Raw genomic sequence first — 16,138 nt, 5'->3', positions numbered from 1 at the left:
CACCTGTTCACACATTATGCTAACCCATGGTGGGTGATAAGCTACGTAAAGTAGGTTGTTTGGCAAACAACCTACTGTGCTCCCATCAGATGATCTGACAAACAAGCTACACAGCGTAGTTTATTTCCTCCCTCCCCCTGTCGTCCTCTCACCCAGCCAGGGAGGTATCCCAGCTTCCTTTGCAATGGAAACCATATCCCACCATCCCTCACACTGTCACTACGATTTCCTAGCTTACACTACACCAAAAAGGAGTGGGTGGGCTTCAACCCATTTGAAAGTTTGCAGGAATGGGATGAACTTTAATATACAGGTTCCCCTTATGGGGAGCCACCATACGCACTACTGGATAAATGCGCGACTTTGCATTTTCATGGAAAAGTCAGGATTTATCCACATGTGGAACTGTTTGGGAACTGTATGGGGGGGGGCTGATTTGGAGTCAGAGACAAAGATGAAAATGGCAAGAAATTTTGCTCAAAGATTGGTCAAGAGAAGCAGAGCGGTGGCAGCATTTTTGCCTGCTCTTGCCAAGCAGCTCTGTAGGGCAATCGCCGTAACCCACGCTGGTATGCCAGACAACACGCTAAGCCACCATGGGTAAACCAACCTCTACTGCAGACCGTGGGTTCTCAGGGTGGGTCGTCTGAGGGAAACAAGCTACCATGGGTGGAAAAAACAGTGCACAGACAACATGCTAACCCATCATAGGTTGTTCCAGAAAACAACCTATTGTGGATTAGCATGTCGTGCAAACTCAGTCTTTATGTGTTGTTGTGTTGGTTTGTTTTTCCTTGCATCATTTTATTAATTGTTGTTAACTGTCCTGGGAGTTCTATACACTGAAGGGCTGCATCTAAATATCTCTAATACTAACACAAATAAGAATCTGGTGACCTTGGTTGTAGTATGATGCGGGTAGGCAGCCTGGTGCTCTCCAGAGGTTTTGGACTACAACTCCTACAATCCCTGACCACTGGGCAGGGCTTATGGCAGTTGTAGTCAGCAAGGGGGCATAGCTCAGTGAAAGAGCACATGCTTTGCATGCAGAAGGTCACAGGTTCAATCCCCAGAAAGATCCCTCTCTGAGACCATGGAGAGCCACTGCCAGTCAGCCTTGATCATACTGGGCTAGATGGACCAATGATTTGGTATAAGGCAGCTTCCTATGTTCCTATTCCAAAACATCTGGAGGGCACCAAGTTGCCAACCTCTGTTCTAGGAGCAGTTCCAATGCTAGCAACTCACTAGATGTCTTTCAGGGTCAGATTATCATCTCTGTAATGGTGTGAGCCTGTATTAGCTGAGAACTTAAGCAGGACTGACAAAAATGTATGAGCAAGCATGGAGATACCTGAAGATCCTGGCAGACTCTGCATTCAACCAGTAGCATAGAAACTTGCCAGTCCCATTCTCCTCCTGAAGCTGTAGAAAATATTGTTCATGTATAGTAGTATTGGGTTTCTTGCTAAGACAGCATAGCTAAAAAACTGCCAGCTTAGAATATGAGATGACATCCAAGACATTACTACAATAATATGTTGATATGCCAAGATCCCCAGGCATCAGATGTTTAAGATTGAATACTACCATAACTATCACTGCTTAAGTTGGGCAAAGCCCCATGCCTACCCCAAAGAAACGGATTCCATATCATTCATTCTCTGCTGCTTTTTCTGGTGACATCATTTTTGCCAGCATTCATAAGCAATGAGCAGAAATAAGATATTATTCCCACAAGCCGTAGAAGGTATGGTCAGGTGTACACATTATTTACTTTTAGTTCTTTTTTAAAAATCCTACTTACCCTACCAATATGTTCATGTATTGGCTTCAGTATAAGAACAGATCTTAGGCTTTAGTTTATATATCACGAAAGATGGCCTGCAAAACAAGGCAACTCAAACATGACAAATAGAATAGTCTTCTGACGTCATTTCAAAAAGTATACACACAAAATACACTGGGACTAATGCTTCCAGTAAGAGGAGTGTGATGTAGAACACTATACAATTTTTTGGGGTGTTCCACTAGTGGTTATATAGGGGCTGGATGACTAGGAAACTGGGGGAGGGGTGCTGGAAAACAAGCTGATAGGTGAAGATCTCTAGATCCAGTGAGGTACATGATGCCCAACAGTGCTTTTCAAATTATGTTCCAGGGAACTATAGGATTCTTCAGGAGCTAATAAGGTGGTCTGTCAATGAAAACGCCAGCGGGGAAACTAACCAGGAACCTGCAATTCACCATCATTTCCTGCTATGTGCCAACAGAAACGATGATTAATTGCTTCCAAACAAGTCAGGGTCCATAAGCCAACTTCAAACCATGGTTTAAAGCTGACTTACCATCCTTGCCTGTTTGGCAGCAATTAACCATAGTTCCCGTTCACAGGTAACAGGAAGGTATGGTTGTGACTTCTTCGTTAGTTTCCCTCCCTAAGCAAATGGAGGAGCAAAGCGGGGGCAAGGGAGCTGTATGCTTGGCCATATCCTGGCTTATTAAGCCAGGATTTTTGAGCTAGCACAGCCTTCCCCAACTTGGTGCCCTCCAGATGTTTTGGTCTTCAACCTCCATCAGCTCCAGTCAGCATAGCTACTGGTCAGGAATTCTGGGAGTCAGTAGCCACAAACATCTGGAAGGTACCAGGTTGGGAACTCTGAATTAGCATTAGGTAGGAACATGGCCAGTGTAAACAATAAGGTAGATGGACCAATTGTCTGACTCAAGATAAGGCAGCTTCCCATGTTCGTCCTAAAACCATAGATTTTTTGCATAGTAAATATGGGTTGGAAACTGCTGCATGCCTCAAGCCAATTATTGGGGTATCACTTCCATAACTGTGGTTGCTTCAAAGTGATTTCATAACAACCTTTCTTGGTTAGCACGGATGAAACCTTTCAGAAATTGGGATTTAATCCTGATACAGTTACCTGGCCTGGAACAATTGTGTGTGTGAAAAGCTTATTGAGTTCCACAAGTTTATTTGGAGTGATGTTAAACTTCAGTGCTATGCTGTTTAGGGTATCATTGCTTCCAGCCTAAGGGAAGAAAGACAGAAACATTAAATTTTAAAATGTGCTCTTATCAATTGTGCCTCATTAAAATCAACAAATATAAACTCTAGAGTTACAAGTCTATTTCACTAATTCTTATTCCCCCCGCCCCGCAAAAAATCCCCACTAAAAGTCCTGTAGCACCTTAAAGACTAACAAATGTATGTGGCATAAGCATTCGTGGTCTAATGTCCACCTCATCTGATTTATTAACCTTTACAGTGCTAAAGGATTCTCTGTGGATTTCGTTGCAACAGACAACAGACTCTCTGGAAGTGGAGTTCGGCAAAATGTGTGTGTCACTGCAGAAGCCAATGGATTATCTAATTAAATACACAAGTTTTGTCCAGTTAATTTTATATCAGAGTATATATGAATCCTCACATCACGGATTAAATACTTCAGTCAAAGTATTTTTGGATCTAACTCTCATTTCGAGGCTAGCAATCCTGAATACTCTTCCATAATATCCTATTGCTTGCATTTGACCTCTGGGAAAAGCCAAGAGCACATAAAAGTATCTTATCTTTGTGATACACAGGAGGATTAGTGCGGAAAATCTCCAGTCTTCTCCATCTGGACTAGAGGGAGGACTTAATTGTACGAACATTAGTCAAAATAAACACATATATAGCAAAGCAGTATCATTGGCCTACTTCAATCTCTGCTTATCTCATTAAGTCAACGGTTTATTGGTTTTACAAGATAAGGATACTGAATACAAAGCTAACCTGTTTCCTACGCAATGGACAGAATCTGCTGAGCCCCATTATAAGTACACCAGATTTGAACATATACAGCGTATTGTATTCTTTCTCCTCTTTCCTTATCTTTGTGCATCTATTAACTTAGAAGGTGAGCCTTCTGTGTGCAGCAGTGAGGGGGGGAAAAGAAATTTGATGCTAGAGACCAGGGAGGTTAAGATGATGCTACACTCCCATGTTCAAGCAATGGGTGAGGAGGGGGTTGCAGGACTGGATGGGGTAGCCCTACCCCCAGTGCTATTATGACCTGTGGCCAGAAGCCCCTCCATCCACACATCTGATGCACGTTAGTGGAGGCTATGAGTATACGAGTATACGAATGTACAAGAGTAGACATCTTCCGCATGAGGGCGGTTTCTGACTGAGCCAGGATAACCCCTGCCTTTCATACACATCTATATGTGTGTAAATGTCTTTCCTACATGTGCTTAATGTGCAGACAGCAGTGTGAGCGGTTGTTAGGATGGACGAGAAACAGTGATTCAGCCAAAAACGTGTGAAACGGAGTCTGTAATTCAAGGAAAAACTGTTTTCTGAAATGGCCCCTCCCTCTCAGCTTTGTTTCACTAAATCATTTCTCAGATTCTTCAGCAAGATTACTTGGGAGTAGATCACACCATGGGTTTACTTTGGATTAGACATGCATAGGACTGCATTTGTTTTATGTAATTAAGCAACGTTACTACTGCCATGGAGTTTCTTCCTTCCTAGGTCCCCCTTCCCCCCTCAGAAGAGCAACACCTTCTTTCTGCAGGGGGGCTTGAGATGCAGTACACAGGGATGCTATTAGAGGTGCAAGAGAAGGAGACATGCAGGAAAAACATGATAGTCTCTCCCGTGAAAATTCCCTCCCTCAACTACTATTAGCTCCCAAAAGTGCCACTGCAGCAAATGGCAGGGGAAAACAGCAGCTCACGCAATCGGATGGCAAGAGATATATTTTTGGTAGGAAAACAGTGCAGGTAGGAAGGGTTAGACCCCTCTCCCCATACACTGCAATCCCAATCCAAACTGGGACTTCTCCCAGCCTGAATCTACCTGAATGCAACGATCAACATCTGAAGCTTTCCTCCACCTCCAAGGGAGGCTAAGAAGGTGGCATCAAGGGAGAGGGCCTTTTCAGTGGTGGCCCCCCCAACTGTGGAATCTCCCCACTGAGGCCTGCCTGGTGCCAACACTATCATCTTTTCAGTGCCAGGTTAAGACTGTCCTCTACTCCCAGGCATATGATGGGGCATCTATGTCAGCTGTCTTAACAGGTCTAGTATTTTACTGGAATTGTTTTTAGCTGTTTAAACTGTTTTCAATTTTGTATATTGAAATTTTCTGCTGTATTTTATTATCTTGTGAATTTCTGTGAACCAACCAGAGAGCTTTGGCTACTGGGCAATACAGAAATGACACAAATACCACTACCATTATATACAAACTTTAGGGAGAACACACACACTCACACACACACTATGCAAGAGTTGACAAGGCATTTGCCAAGTTGTATTTAACATTAGATGCTCTACTTACACTCAGGAAAAGCATTGTCTCCCCTTACTGGTAAAGAGCCAGTGTGGTGTTGTAGTTAGAGTGACTGGAGCTCAGGAGATCTGGTTTTTATTTTCCACTCAGCTATGAAGCTCACTGGGTGACTTTGGGCCAGTCACTGACTCTAAGCCTAACCTACCTCACAGGGTTGTTGGGAGGATAAAATAGAAAGGAGGAGGAAGATCATGCATGCTGCCTTGGGCTCCTTGGGGAAAAGGCAGAATATAAATATAATAAATAAATAATGAATATCAAACAACAAACAATTAAGAGCCACATGAATGGCATGCATTCGAATGGCATTTCAAATAAATGAAATAAAGTTGGGAAGTGGCCATTTCCAGAAATGCCCATACAATAAATTCTATGCAACCAGTTCTTACCGTATATTCGATTGTACCATGGGGTTTCTGAGAGATCATTTTCTTTTCTTTCTTCTCATTGGTTTTGGTCTGATTGTCATCTGAAGGAGAAACCAGAACAATTACCTAAGCTGAACAACTTTTAGATCACTAATCTGTCAACATTCACAAACTTTGTATGCGTATGTCCCAATCAAGAGAGTTAAAGTTGAAACTGGGGATTAACTCACAATGAAAAGTTGTTGTTGCACATAATATTTGCCCTTTGGGGAAACATTCCTCCCTCCATGGTTCATTTCCACCTTCGTTCTAAAATCAAATTCACATGCATCTTTATCAACATGACTTCCAATTAAAATGTGTAACATGATAAATAGCAAGAACAATGACCCTGTCTTTGTGAGTCATTACAACTGCTTGTAAGCCCTGTTAATGCGCTGCCTACAAACAAGCATTCAATGCATTAAAGTTTTTATGAACACAGAGCAGCTTACCTAAAGTGACTAAATGGTCGCTTCTTCTATAGATGGAAAATGCATGAGCCCCATTCTCATTCTCTCAGGTAATGAATTCTGCATAATTTGATTGCGTTAATACTCTCTCACCCACAGAGATTGGCCCAAGAAATGGTATCATCTTGCCTCTTTAATTTTAGCTATTTTTCTTTGTTCTCTGCTATCAAGATGGCAGTGTGAAGAATAGTGTGCTGGACTTTCAGATCCCTGCTCAGTCATGGATCTCACAGGAAGAGTGGCTTTTGGACACTTCTGATTTGTCAGCCTAACTTACTTCATAGGATTGGGATGGGAAAATGGGGCAAAAAAACCCTCTACAAGCAGGCATGAGCCCTTTGGAAACTCGGCAAGATATAAACATAAGCCCTATTCTGGCAGTGTCCCTCATGTGACTGACAATTGCACAAGGGAGAGAGCAGGGCTGCACCCCTGCTAAACCCCACCGTCCACATGTTGGGGGTGGGATTTCTGTAGAAGGGACCCTGCTCTATACATGTATTTATTTATTTTATTATATTATTATTACTACTACTGCTACTTTATAATTTTCCTGGTTTTCCCCCATTTTTTCTCCACGCTTTCACATCTCTACACACACACATGATTTAGAATCCTGCATGATCAGGGTTCTAAGTCACAGGAGCAGCCAATGCACAGAGAGCAGGCTGCCCTCTTCAGATATGCCCATCCTACACAAAGCATTAGTGGGGGCATGGCTAGCAGGCATAGCCACACTCTCCGCCTCATGCAAATGTTATTCCTCTAAGGGAGAACACGCGAATAGGGCTATAACATCCATCAAATCTGTCCGCAGTTCAGAGGGGCACCTCAAAAGCTGGGTCCAGAAGCATCCAAGCATTTAACAACCCCTCTTTGACCAATATAACTAAATTAGGATTGTAAACAGCCACGTGCCGACTCACCTGTGAAAAGGATTGCCTCCAGGTGAGCCGGTATAATGGCTTTCGATAAGCCACCAATTGCATGCATTAGCATGCATTGGCAGGTTTCTTAAGGGCTGACAATTTGTGGCCTCATTTCGCAGGAGCTAAATTAATTCTAAACTTGATGGGCATTGCAAAACTAGACTAGAAGAACCTCTGCTCTACCAACGCTACTTGCTTGTTGGACAGGGGTCCATCCATCCAACAAGTGAACAGAACTTTCCATTTATAGCACTTTTCACACATTTGGTGGGAAAAGGGAATAAGCAGGCATCACATTAGGTCTTCTGAAACAGGACCTTCATATGTACAGTTCACTTCTAGAATAGCATAATTAAGACTTGAATTATAACCTCAACCCTAAACATATTTATTTGGCAGGCTGTTGTATTGGCCCCAGGAGCGTAGCCAAGTCATTTATAGTGTTAAAGGGGCCTAGAGAACCATAATGCTTGCTTAAGTTCATTACTGGTGCAATTCCCAGGCTAGTAAGCCTCCGAGCACGTGCAGATGAGTCAAAAGGCCAATAACAGCCTTCTTGGTGCATTCCTTGCTAATGACGAGAGTCCTTATCTCTGATGTGCCTGGGAAGCAAAGTCTGTTTACAGGTGGCTGTGCCTGAGAACCAAACACTTCTAGCCTATGCTGAGAATGAATGCTAGGGGCTATGCTGCTGTTATGCTGCCTATTGCTGACATGAATGGTATAAGACCCATTGTACCCAGTGGCTCGTGGTTCACAGAAGTTGTCTGATCCAACCACTGGGTACGCCTGTGTGCTGTAAGTTACCCAATAAAGTACTCCTTGTAAGCAAACCTTTGCGTCTGATGTATCACTATTGTGGCACTTCTAACCTAAGAGTTCAACACCCACGGCAACACAGCTGTACCATTAGTAGATGTGAAAAGAACCTATATGGTCAGGAATCAAATTTGTCCCAAAATCAGAGGATTGGCTTAAAAGTCATGATATGGAACAGCTGTAAGTTAAAGCCTCCTAAACACCCACATACTTTCCCCCTCCCAGATGTTCACCAGAACTTTATTATTTCTTGTTAAAATATACAATAGCTTATTTTATGTTATTTTATCATGCATCTTCAGGTTTTTGGAGATTCCACAAGTTCCATCCCAGACACAACTTTAAATTAAAATACAACTCATATACTTCGGTATGTTTTTGGCAGGATCCATACGGAACTTTCTTCTTCAAATTACAAATGAGAGATCAAGCTTCTAAACCAGGGGTCCCAATACAGCCCTCCAAGGTTCCTCAGATGGCCACACCCCTTTCTCCTGGCCCAACCTCTTTTCCCCAACTGGTATTTTAGTCCTGCCCTTTTTGTCTTTGGAATGCAGCCCCCAAGAACTTCTCTGAAATGGAATTTGGCCCTTGGGCTGAAAAAGAGGTTCAACACTCATGTTCTGAACAGACAAGAGACAATCCAGGTACAATTCAAGAGCATAAACCCAGGTGACAACATTTGCAGTAGTAAGGTTAATTATTTTATTAATACTCAACACTAGTATGTGGCACATCATTGATCTTCAACTGGCAGGTTGGTACCCACAAGTGTGTCATGCCCTAAGCTATGGTGGGAGACACCTGTGGCACCACCCACACTTCCTTTGTTGGTTTGGTTCAGGGTTTCTTCAGGAAGGAGAAAGAGAAGGAAATAGAAAAGAAGGAGAAAGGCAGACATATATGGTAAAAAATTAAGTGGATCCATTGGTGTAAATTGAGGCTAAATGTGGGCCCAAGGGCAGCAAAGGTTTGATTCTGTTGTGATAAACGCTGAATATTATACTATTCCCTGAGATGTGCATAGTCTGCCTAAGGTCATGGATATAACTGACATCATGGTAGGGAAGATCACTCAAGCATTTGCAAGATCAACAAGAATTATGTGTACTGCTCTCCGATGACATCAAAACTGCTTATGTGCAATTTCCTCTCATCTGACATTTTTATGGCCTTGCTTGCTACAGGCTTCAGCATGACTCAGCATAGGAACATGCAGGGGTATTGGTTCTCTTTGCAAGATCAGAAACAGATACTCAAGTTGGAAGGGCATTCCATCATTGTGCTACGCCTACGTGCTTTCTTAGGGTGGGCACTTACAGAATTAATTCTACAAAATTGCAACTTGAAACTGTCAGGCCATTTTCACACCCTAGCAAAAAAGGCATGTATTTATTCATATCATTTTTACCCTGCTCTTCAGTCAAAAAAAGCTTCCAGAGTGGCTTACAAAAGCTAATAAGATACAACACACTCTCCACCCTCAGGTTTACAATCTAAACATCCATACATAAAATAATTCCTACTATATTGCCAACATTACGGAAATCCTTCCTAAGATGTATATTTGAGTACTGACATGAATTTATTTATTTATTTATTTTCTATCACGTTTATTTCCCACCTCTTTTCCTCTTGCAAGGGACCCAAAGCAGCTTACACAGTCCTCCTCCTCTCCATTTTACGCTCACAGCAATCCTGTGAGGAGCTTAGGCTGAGAGCCAGTGACTGGCCCAAAGTTAGCCAGTGAGCTTCATGGCCAAGTGGGGACTAGAACCCAGATCTCCTGAGTCCCAGTCCAACACTCTAACCATTACACCACACTGGCTCTATGAAATAGAGAGTGACATAAGTTATACCAAGTCAAACCAATGACTTGGCCCATCTAGCCTACTAACTATTATTTATTCTGACTGGCGGCAGCTTTCTAGGGTCATAGGGCAGATGTTTTCCCAAACATGCTAAATGGAGATGCCAGGGATTGAACCTGTGACCTTATATGTGCAAAGCTATGGCCTCTTCCCTTTGAATATTCCATAGAGGTCCCACATATCTGCTATTAATAGCTATCCAACAGGCTGAACTACCTGTTATATACAGCCGTGTCTATCGTCTCTTTGCATTGTAAACTGCCTTGGGATAAATATTATGAAGCATGGTATATAAATGCCCTAAATAAATTAGGGTGCAATCCTACGCAATTCGCCCTTGATACCTGTAAGCTTCCAAACCCAGAGCCTTACAAGTATCCAAGGCAGAGCAGAAGGTGCAGCGGAGGCGATCCTCGCGTCCACCCGTGCTTCCTGCTCTGCATTTCAGCTGGACGGGCTTTAACGCCTGTCTGAGGCGTCGTGGAGGAGGAGGGAAAGAGGCTGGAGAGGCCTCAGGATACCACGTAAGGCAGCCTCTCCAGTCCCCTCCCCACCTAGAGGAATACCCCCTTTTCCTCCTCTCCGAGGTCACTTCTGCGACCTTGGAGAGGCAGCTGGGATGGTTCTCTCCGTGCTGGCTGAGAGGGGCAGGGGTGGGGAGCTCGGAATTCCTGGATCTGAGGTTGGAGCGTTGTCTCCAGCCTCAGACCCAGGAATCCAAAATATTTAGGGATTGCTCCCTAAATCTCTTCAACATTTTCTTTTAAACCCAAACCAGCCACTGGGGGAATAGTGAAGGGTAGGGGGAAGAGATAACTGTTGAAGCCTTTCCCTTCCAATCATTTTGACTCCCAAAATCACCCTGCAGGGGCAAAGATAGAGGTCCATAGCTTTTCTTCTCTAGAGTAAAAAGCAGCTTGTGGAGGGACATCAGGAGTGGAAAACAAGCTAAAAGGGAAAAACTTAAACAGCTACTTTCTCCTCCTGGCCATCTTTCTCCACTGACATGCGCAGCTTCAGAGATCAGCTTCAGTTTAAAAAAGAAAGTGTCTGAGAAAAGATATGTGTGGTCATGCGTAATCTGTAATCTGGCCCTTATCATCTGAATACTGAACAACAGAGCACTGAGGCTGAAAGTTTGGGTGTTTCCAGATGGTCAGTTCTTCGTGCTACCAATCAAATGTCACTGTGCAGCTAAGCTGACTTCCCCACCTTTCTTATGGTAAGAAAGAAGGCAGAGGTACCTGTGGAAAAAGATGGGAGGGCTACAAACAGAACCTGATGATGTTTGGACCCTCCTGAATGAGGAAGGGCCATTGCGCAATGACATCCTCATAGTCCCCTTTTCTTCAACTACATTACTTAAGTATAAATACAGCTTGAGAGTTAGGACTCAAGGGTACTGCTCAACAGTGATTGCTCCCAATGCTAAAGCATACATTTAAACCAGGGATAGAAAACATATGGGCCCCCAGACGTATTCACCTATAACTCCCATCATCCCTCACCATTGGCTATTGCTGTACGGTTACAGCCCAACAACATCTGGAAGGCCACATGTTCCCCACACCTGATTTAAACACACACACACAGTAAATTGCTGTTAACACACATGCACACAAAATGATTGGATAACGAGGGGCATTTTCACTAGAAATGCTATACGTCAAAAGCCATAACTAAAATATACATAGATATATCATCAGAAAATTTTCAAAGCCTGTTCACCTCATCTAGTTTCCTAAGATCTATTCTCCCTGTGCCCACTCTGTCCTCCATGTGCAATAATCACCAGCAAACAGGAATCAGTGGCTTGCATACCTAACAACAGGTAAGGCTGCCTGTAATCCACAGACCAGGAGAAATGCTTTTGAGCTGAAAAGCTGCGCATAACCTTTAGCAGCTTCTTCTTTGCCATCCCACAGCTGCTGTGATCACGGGTCACGGCTTCTGGCAGAGATTCACAGCTGTCTCCAGTTGCCGAACTGTAGCCTGAAGACGACAAAGCCTCTTCCCAGTCCACGCTGATGCTTTTTTCGGGGTGTTTACAGGCAACAGCGGTGGCCGCGGCAGCCTCCAAAGCCTTTCCGGGCACATCTGGCAAGCAGCTCTCGCAAAATTCTCCTGGGTGGTGGACACAGGAGCGCTCCACAGCAAACATCTTCAGGTGCAGGAATGCCGGCGGATCACCTAATCATGCCTCCAAAAGTCCTGATTTTTCTCCTTTTTCATTCTTTTACAACTTTTTTTTAATAGGAAAAAGGAAAGTAGACGGGCTTTGCTTCCAACAAGATCTCTGCCACGCCTCCTGCCAAGTCAGCCTGGCCTGGCTCAAAGCAAGCGATCCTCACAGAGCACTGAAAATACGCTACAGCAAAATTAAGGCCAAACCACCCAGAATACGAGGTGACCGATTTTCTCTCAGTCTGAGAAAATTAGAAGAGAACAATGCTGTCTCTGATGCAAGCACACAAACTCTTCCCCTAAAGCTCTGCGGAGGCAGTGAATGGGGAAGGGGCTTGCCCTGGTCTGTGCAATCCAGCTCTGGACAGAGTAAGAAAAAGGATGAGTGTAATTCTGCTTACTCCACCCCCGACCCTTCAGCTGAAACGTGAGCACTGTCCCGTGCAGCAAAGGAACAGGATAAGGCACACAAGAGCACGTAGAATCCTGGGCAGATCTCACACACGTGAGACTTGCGTTAGGTTTAGTATTTCTCACAACTGTGATTTGATTATATGGGAGTTTTACACACAGTGACTCGACAAGCGGCTTTTCATTCCCCGTGTTTGTAATGTGAACATAAAACCTTCAAAGGTCAGCTTATACATTCAGTTATTAAAATGGTTCTCTTCTGCTTCCTATCCCACCTGAACAATACCCAAACACACACAGACGTAGTGAGAGGGAGGATCAAAGCACTCCTTGGAAAAGTTCGGACAATCCTATCTCAGCTTAACAAGCAGAAACAGGACTGAGCCTTTTGCTCATACTTGCAGCACTTCGCTCCTCCCTTCACGCAAACCAGCGAAAACCCCTCCCATTTCATCTGAACCAGGAAACTATGCTTAACAGTTCTGGAACAAACCAGGCTATTTAATCAACTTCAAACTGGTTAATTTCCTGGTTTGTTCCACAGCTACTAAGCAGGGGTGCAGAACCTCTTTCAGCCCAAGGGCTGAATTCCAGTTCAGAGGTGCTTTCAAGTGCTGCAAGGCGTAAGGCACTTGGCGAAAGGGGCAGGGCCAAAAAGACCAGCATATTGTAGCTCCGAGCTCTTCCTGCCAGTAACCAAGCCTTAGGAGGGGCATTTCAATCTTTCAGAATGGGGAAAAAGTGCACACAAAGTCGAGGAAACCACCAAATCATTAGTGGTTGGGGGAAAGGAGGTGTGGCTATCAGGGGAATCATGGAGGGCTGGATTTGTCCCCTGGGCCTGAGGTTCCCCACCCCTGCTCTTAAGCATTGTTTCCCAGTTCAGACAAAACAGGAAACCAATGTTAGTTAATTGACGATATCCTAGTTTGTTTGTGAGAAGGGACTGTTTGCATGGGCAAAAGACTCATTCATATCTTGGCCTATTAAGCCAAGATGTGATCATCCAATAGCTGTTTTAGTGTCATGTGTGAAAATGCCCTAAAATCTACATTAGCTTAATGTAACATAAACTCAACTTTAAAAAAAAACACCTCACCCTATTCTACATTCTGTTTCACAATAAAAATCTCAACAAGCTCTGTGTTCACCAAGCTCCACCCACCATTTACAAGTGAACAACCGAACCCTGCTGATTCATTCCCTGCAACTCTCTTTGAAAACAAAGGAGATGCCTGGTCTCAGACTAATGGAACAAGACACATTAGGAAGATTATGTCCACATTTCCCTATTGCATAAGTCAAATGGAGTCTTGAGAAGAAAGACTGGCAATCAATGTCAGCAGGAACATCCCCAAGGACAGTCTGAAAACTAACAAGTCCCATCAAGCTTTGAAGGAATCATCCTAACTGGTCCACCATGCTACATAACTAAAAAATCCCAGAGACTCAAAGTACCACAAGATTGTATCTGTTCATGGGAATCACACCCAGCCACATATGTTAACAACAAATCCCCAAAGGACAAATCCAGTATATACACACCAACATCACTGATTGGTCTATGCACTGGATAACTGTGGAGCATTCCCAACCTTGAATTTCTGAACCACATGTTAAAAAAAAAAAAAGTGCCTTAGCATTAACGTTTATGTTTCCCAGCAATAGAAAACTATGAAACCTCAACCTCAGGCCCAAGGCTATTTTGGCAGGCTCATTCAGGCAGTCTGTACTACTTAACAGAATTCCCATTTTTAATATAATTCCCAGCAGCAGGTACACAATTCATATGTCACAACAACCCAGTTTTTTTTAAACCCTGGGTAGTGGGTGCACGCTGCCTGGTCGCTACTGCTGCAAGCTTGCTGGTTCCAACTCTGGCTTATCTCTTGCCAAACAAACCAGTTCCTGGTTCAAACGCAACACTAAACAACCCAGGTACAGAGCGTCCCTCAGTTGTTTAGCCACTCTCATTTGCAGCGGGAGTGATCAGGTAGTGTATACTAGTGCACCGGGTTGCTGTGTGAACTGGGCTTTATATTCTAAATGAAACACACCTCAGGTCAGGTATCAAGTACAGTAATCCCACCACCCAATCCACCTTCTCTATGTTGGTGCTAAGCAGAATACCCAGTTGCAAATGTGTGGTCCAAAACCAGACCTCCTGCTTCATATACCTATGCCTCTGGTGTACACGCCAAGTGCAGCCATGCTCCCAAGTGGCACCTAATGGTAGAGTACTCCTTTATATTTATGCACAATATAAAGAGCTTCTTTATACAGACTCAGATCAACATTCCACCCTGGCAGAAAGTAGCTCTGCAGAATTCTCAGGCAGAAGTCTTTGCAAGACCCACTATTTGAGATGCCTAGGACTGAATCCAGACCTTCTATCAGCAAAGTACACGTTCTATCATGGAGCTACAGCTCCTCCTAAGCACCTCTCTTGCTGTTCAATTTTCAGCATTCTCATATGTTCTCAGTAAATACTGAATGAATAATTATGTCGATTCTGGTATTTCAAGAGTACATTTGACAATGTCAATTCTGTCCCAAACACAAAGCAGCCCCTGCCACTTAGATAACACCTCAGGATGGGCCAGAGGGAAAAGAACGTATCTACAATTAGGAATTTATTTATTTATTTATTTATTTATTTATTTATTTATTTATTTATTACTTGTTAGAGAAACAGCAGCAGATCTGTGGTTACTGATTTACAAGGTCCTATCTTTAAACTTTGCCCCTTCTGTGGAAAGAACCGTGTGACAAAACAATGCAAAACACTGCAACAAACAACACCGAAGGGAGACAAAATATAATTGTTAAAATCAGATTGAGTATGTCCTTTGCAGCCAAAGATGGAGAAGCTCTATACAGTCAGTAAAAACAAGACCTGGAGCTGACTGTGGCTCAGATCATGAGCTTCTTATCGCAAAACTTCAGCTGAACTTGAAGAACGTAGGGAAAACCACTAAACCATTCAGGTATGACCTAAATCATATCCCTTATGAATATACAGTGGAGGTGACAAATAGATTTAAGGAATTAGACCTGATAGACAGAGTGCCTGAGGAACTATGGACGGAGGTCCGTAACATTGTTCAGGAGGCAGCAACGAAATCCATCCCAAAGAAAAAGAAATGCAAGAAAGCAAAGTGGCTGTCTGATGAGGCTTTACAAGTTGCTGAGGAAAGAAGGGAAGCGAAAAGCAAGGGAGAAAGGGGAAGATATACCCAACTGAATGCAGAGTTCCAGAGAATAGCAAGGAGAGACAAGAAGGCCTTCTTAAATGAACAGTGCAAAGAAATCGAGGAAAACAATAGAATGGGAAAGACTAGAGATCTCGTCAAGAAGATCGGAGATCTCAAGGGAACATTTTGTGCAAAGACGGGCATGATAAAGGACAAAGAAGGCAGGGACCTCACAGAAGCAGATGAGATTAAGAAGAGGTGGAAAGAATACACAGAAGAACTATACAGGAAAGATCTGAATGTCCCTGATAGCCATGATAGTGCGGTCACTGAACTTGAGCCGGACATCCTAGAGAGTGAAGTCAAGTGGGCCTTAGGAAGCATTACTAACAACAAAGCTAGCGGAGATGACAGTATTCCAGCTGAGCTATTTAAAATCCTAAAAGATGATGCTGTTAAAGTGCTGCACTCAATATGCCAACAAATTTGGAACACTC

The 16,138-nt window shown here is 43.4% G+C and overlaps 1 protein-coding gene across 8 annotated transcripts in view; it reads right to left on the bottom strand.

Moving 5' to 3' along the window:
• The window catches only part of NCOA7 (nuclear receptor coactivator 7), a 96,630-nt gene that overhangs the window by 39,816 nt on the left and 40,676 nt on the right, over nt 1-16,138 (bottom strand). For all 8 annotated transcript variants that reach the window (XR_014786677.1, XR_014786676.1, XM_084827463.1 and 5 more), the window contains exons 4-5: nt 5,743-5,822; nt 2,934-3,041 (exon numbers count right to left, since the gene is read on the bottom strand). Coding sequence is in view for 6 of the 8 variants with exons in the window: in XM_084827463.1 (XP_084683589.1) it covers nt 2,934-3,041; nt 5,743-5,822 (188 nt within the window). In the remaining 2 variants the exon portion in view is untranslated. The remainder of the gene's footprint in view (nt 1-2,933; nt 3,042-5,742; nt 5,823-16,138) is intronic.

Source organism: Heloderma suspectum, chromosome 1 (assembly GCF_057233095.1).
Source record: "Heloderma suspectum isolate Gila_16-S chromosome 1, 16-S_ref, whole genome shotgun sequence".
NCBI lineage: Eukaryota > Metazoa > Chordata > Lepidosauria > Squamata > Helodermatidae > Heloderma > Heloderma suspectum.
Note: the sequence above shows the minus strand (reverse complement) of the source record. Positions and strands in the feature narration are given on the sequence as shown.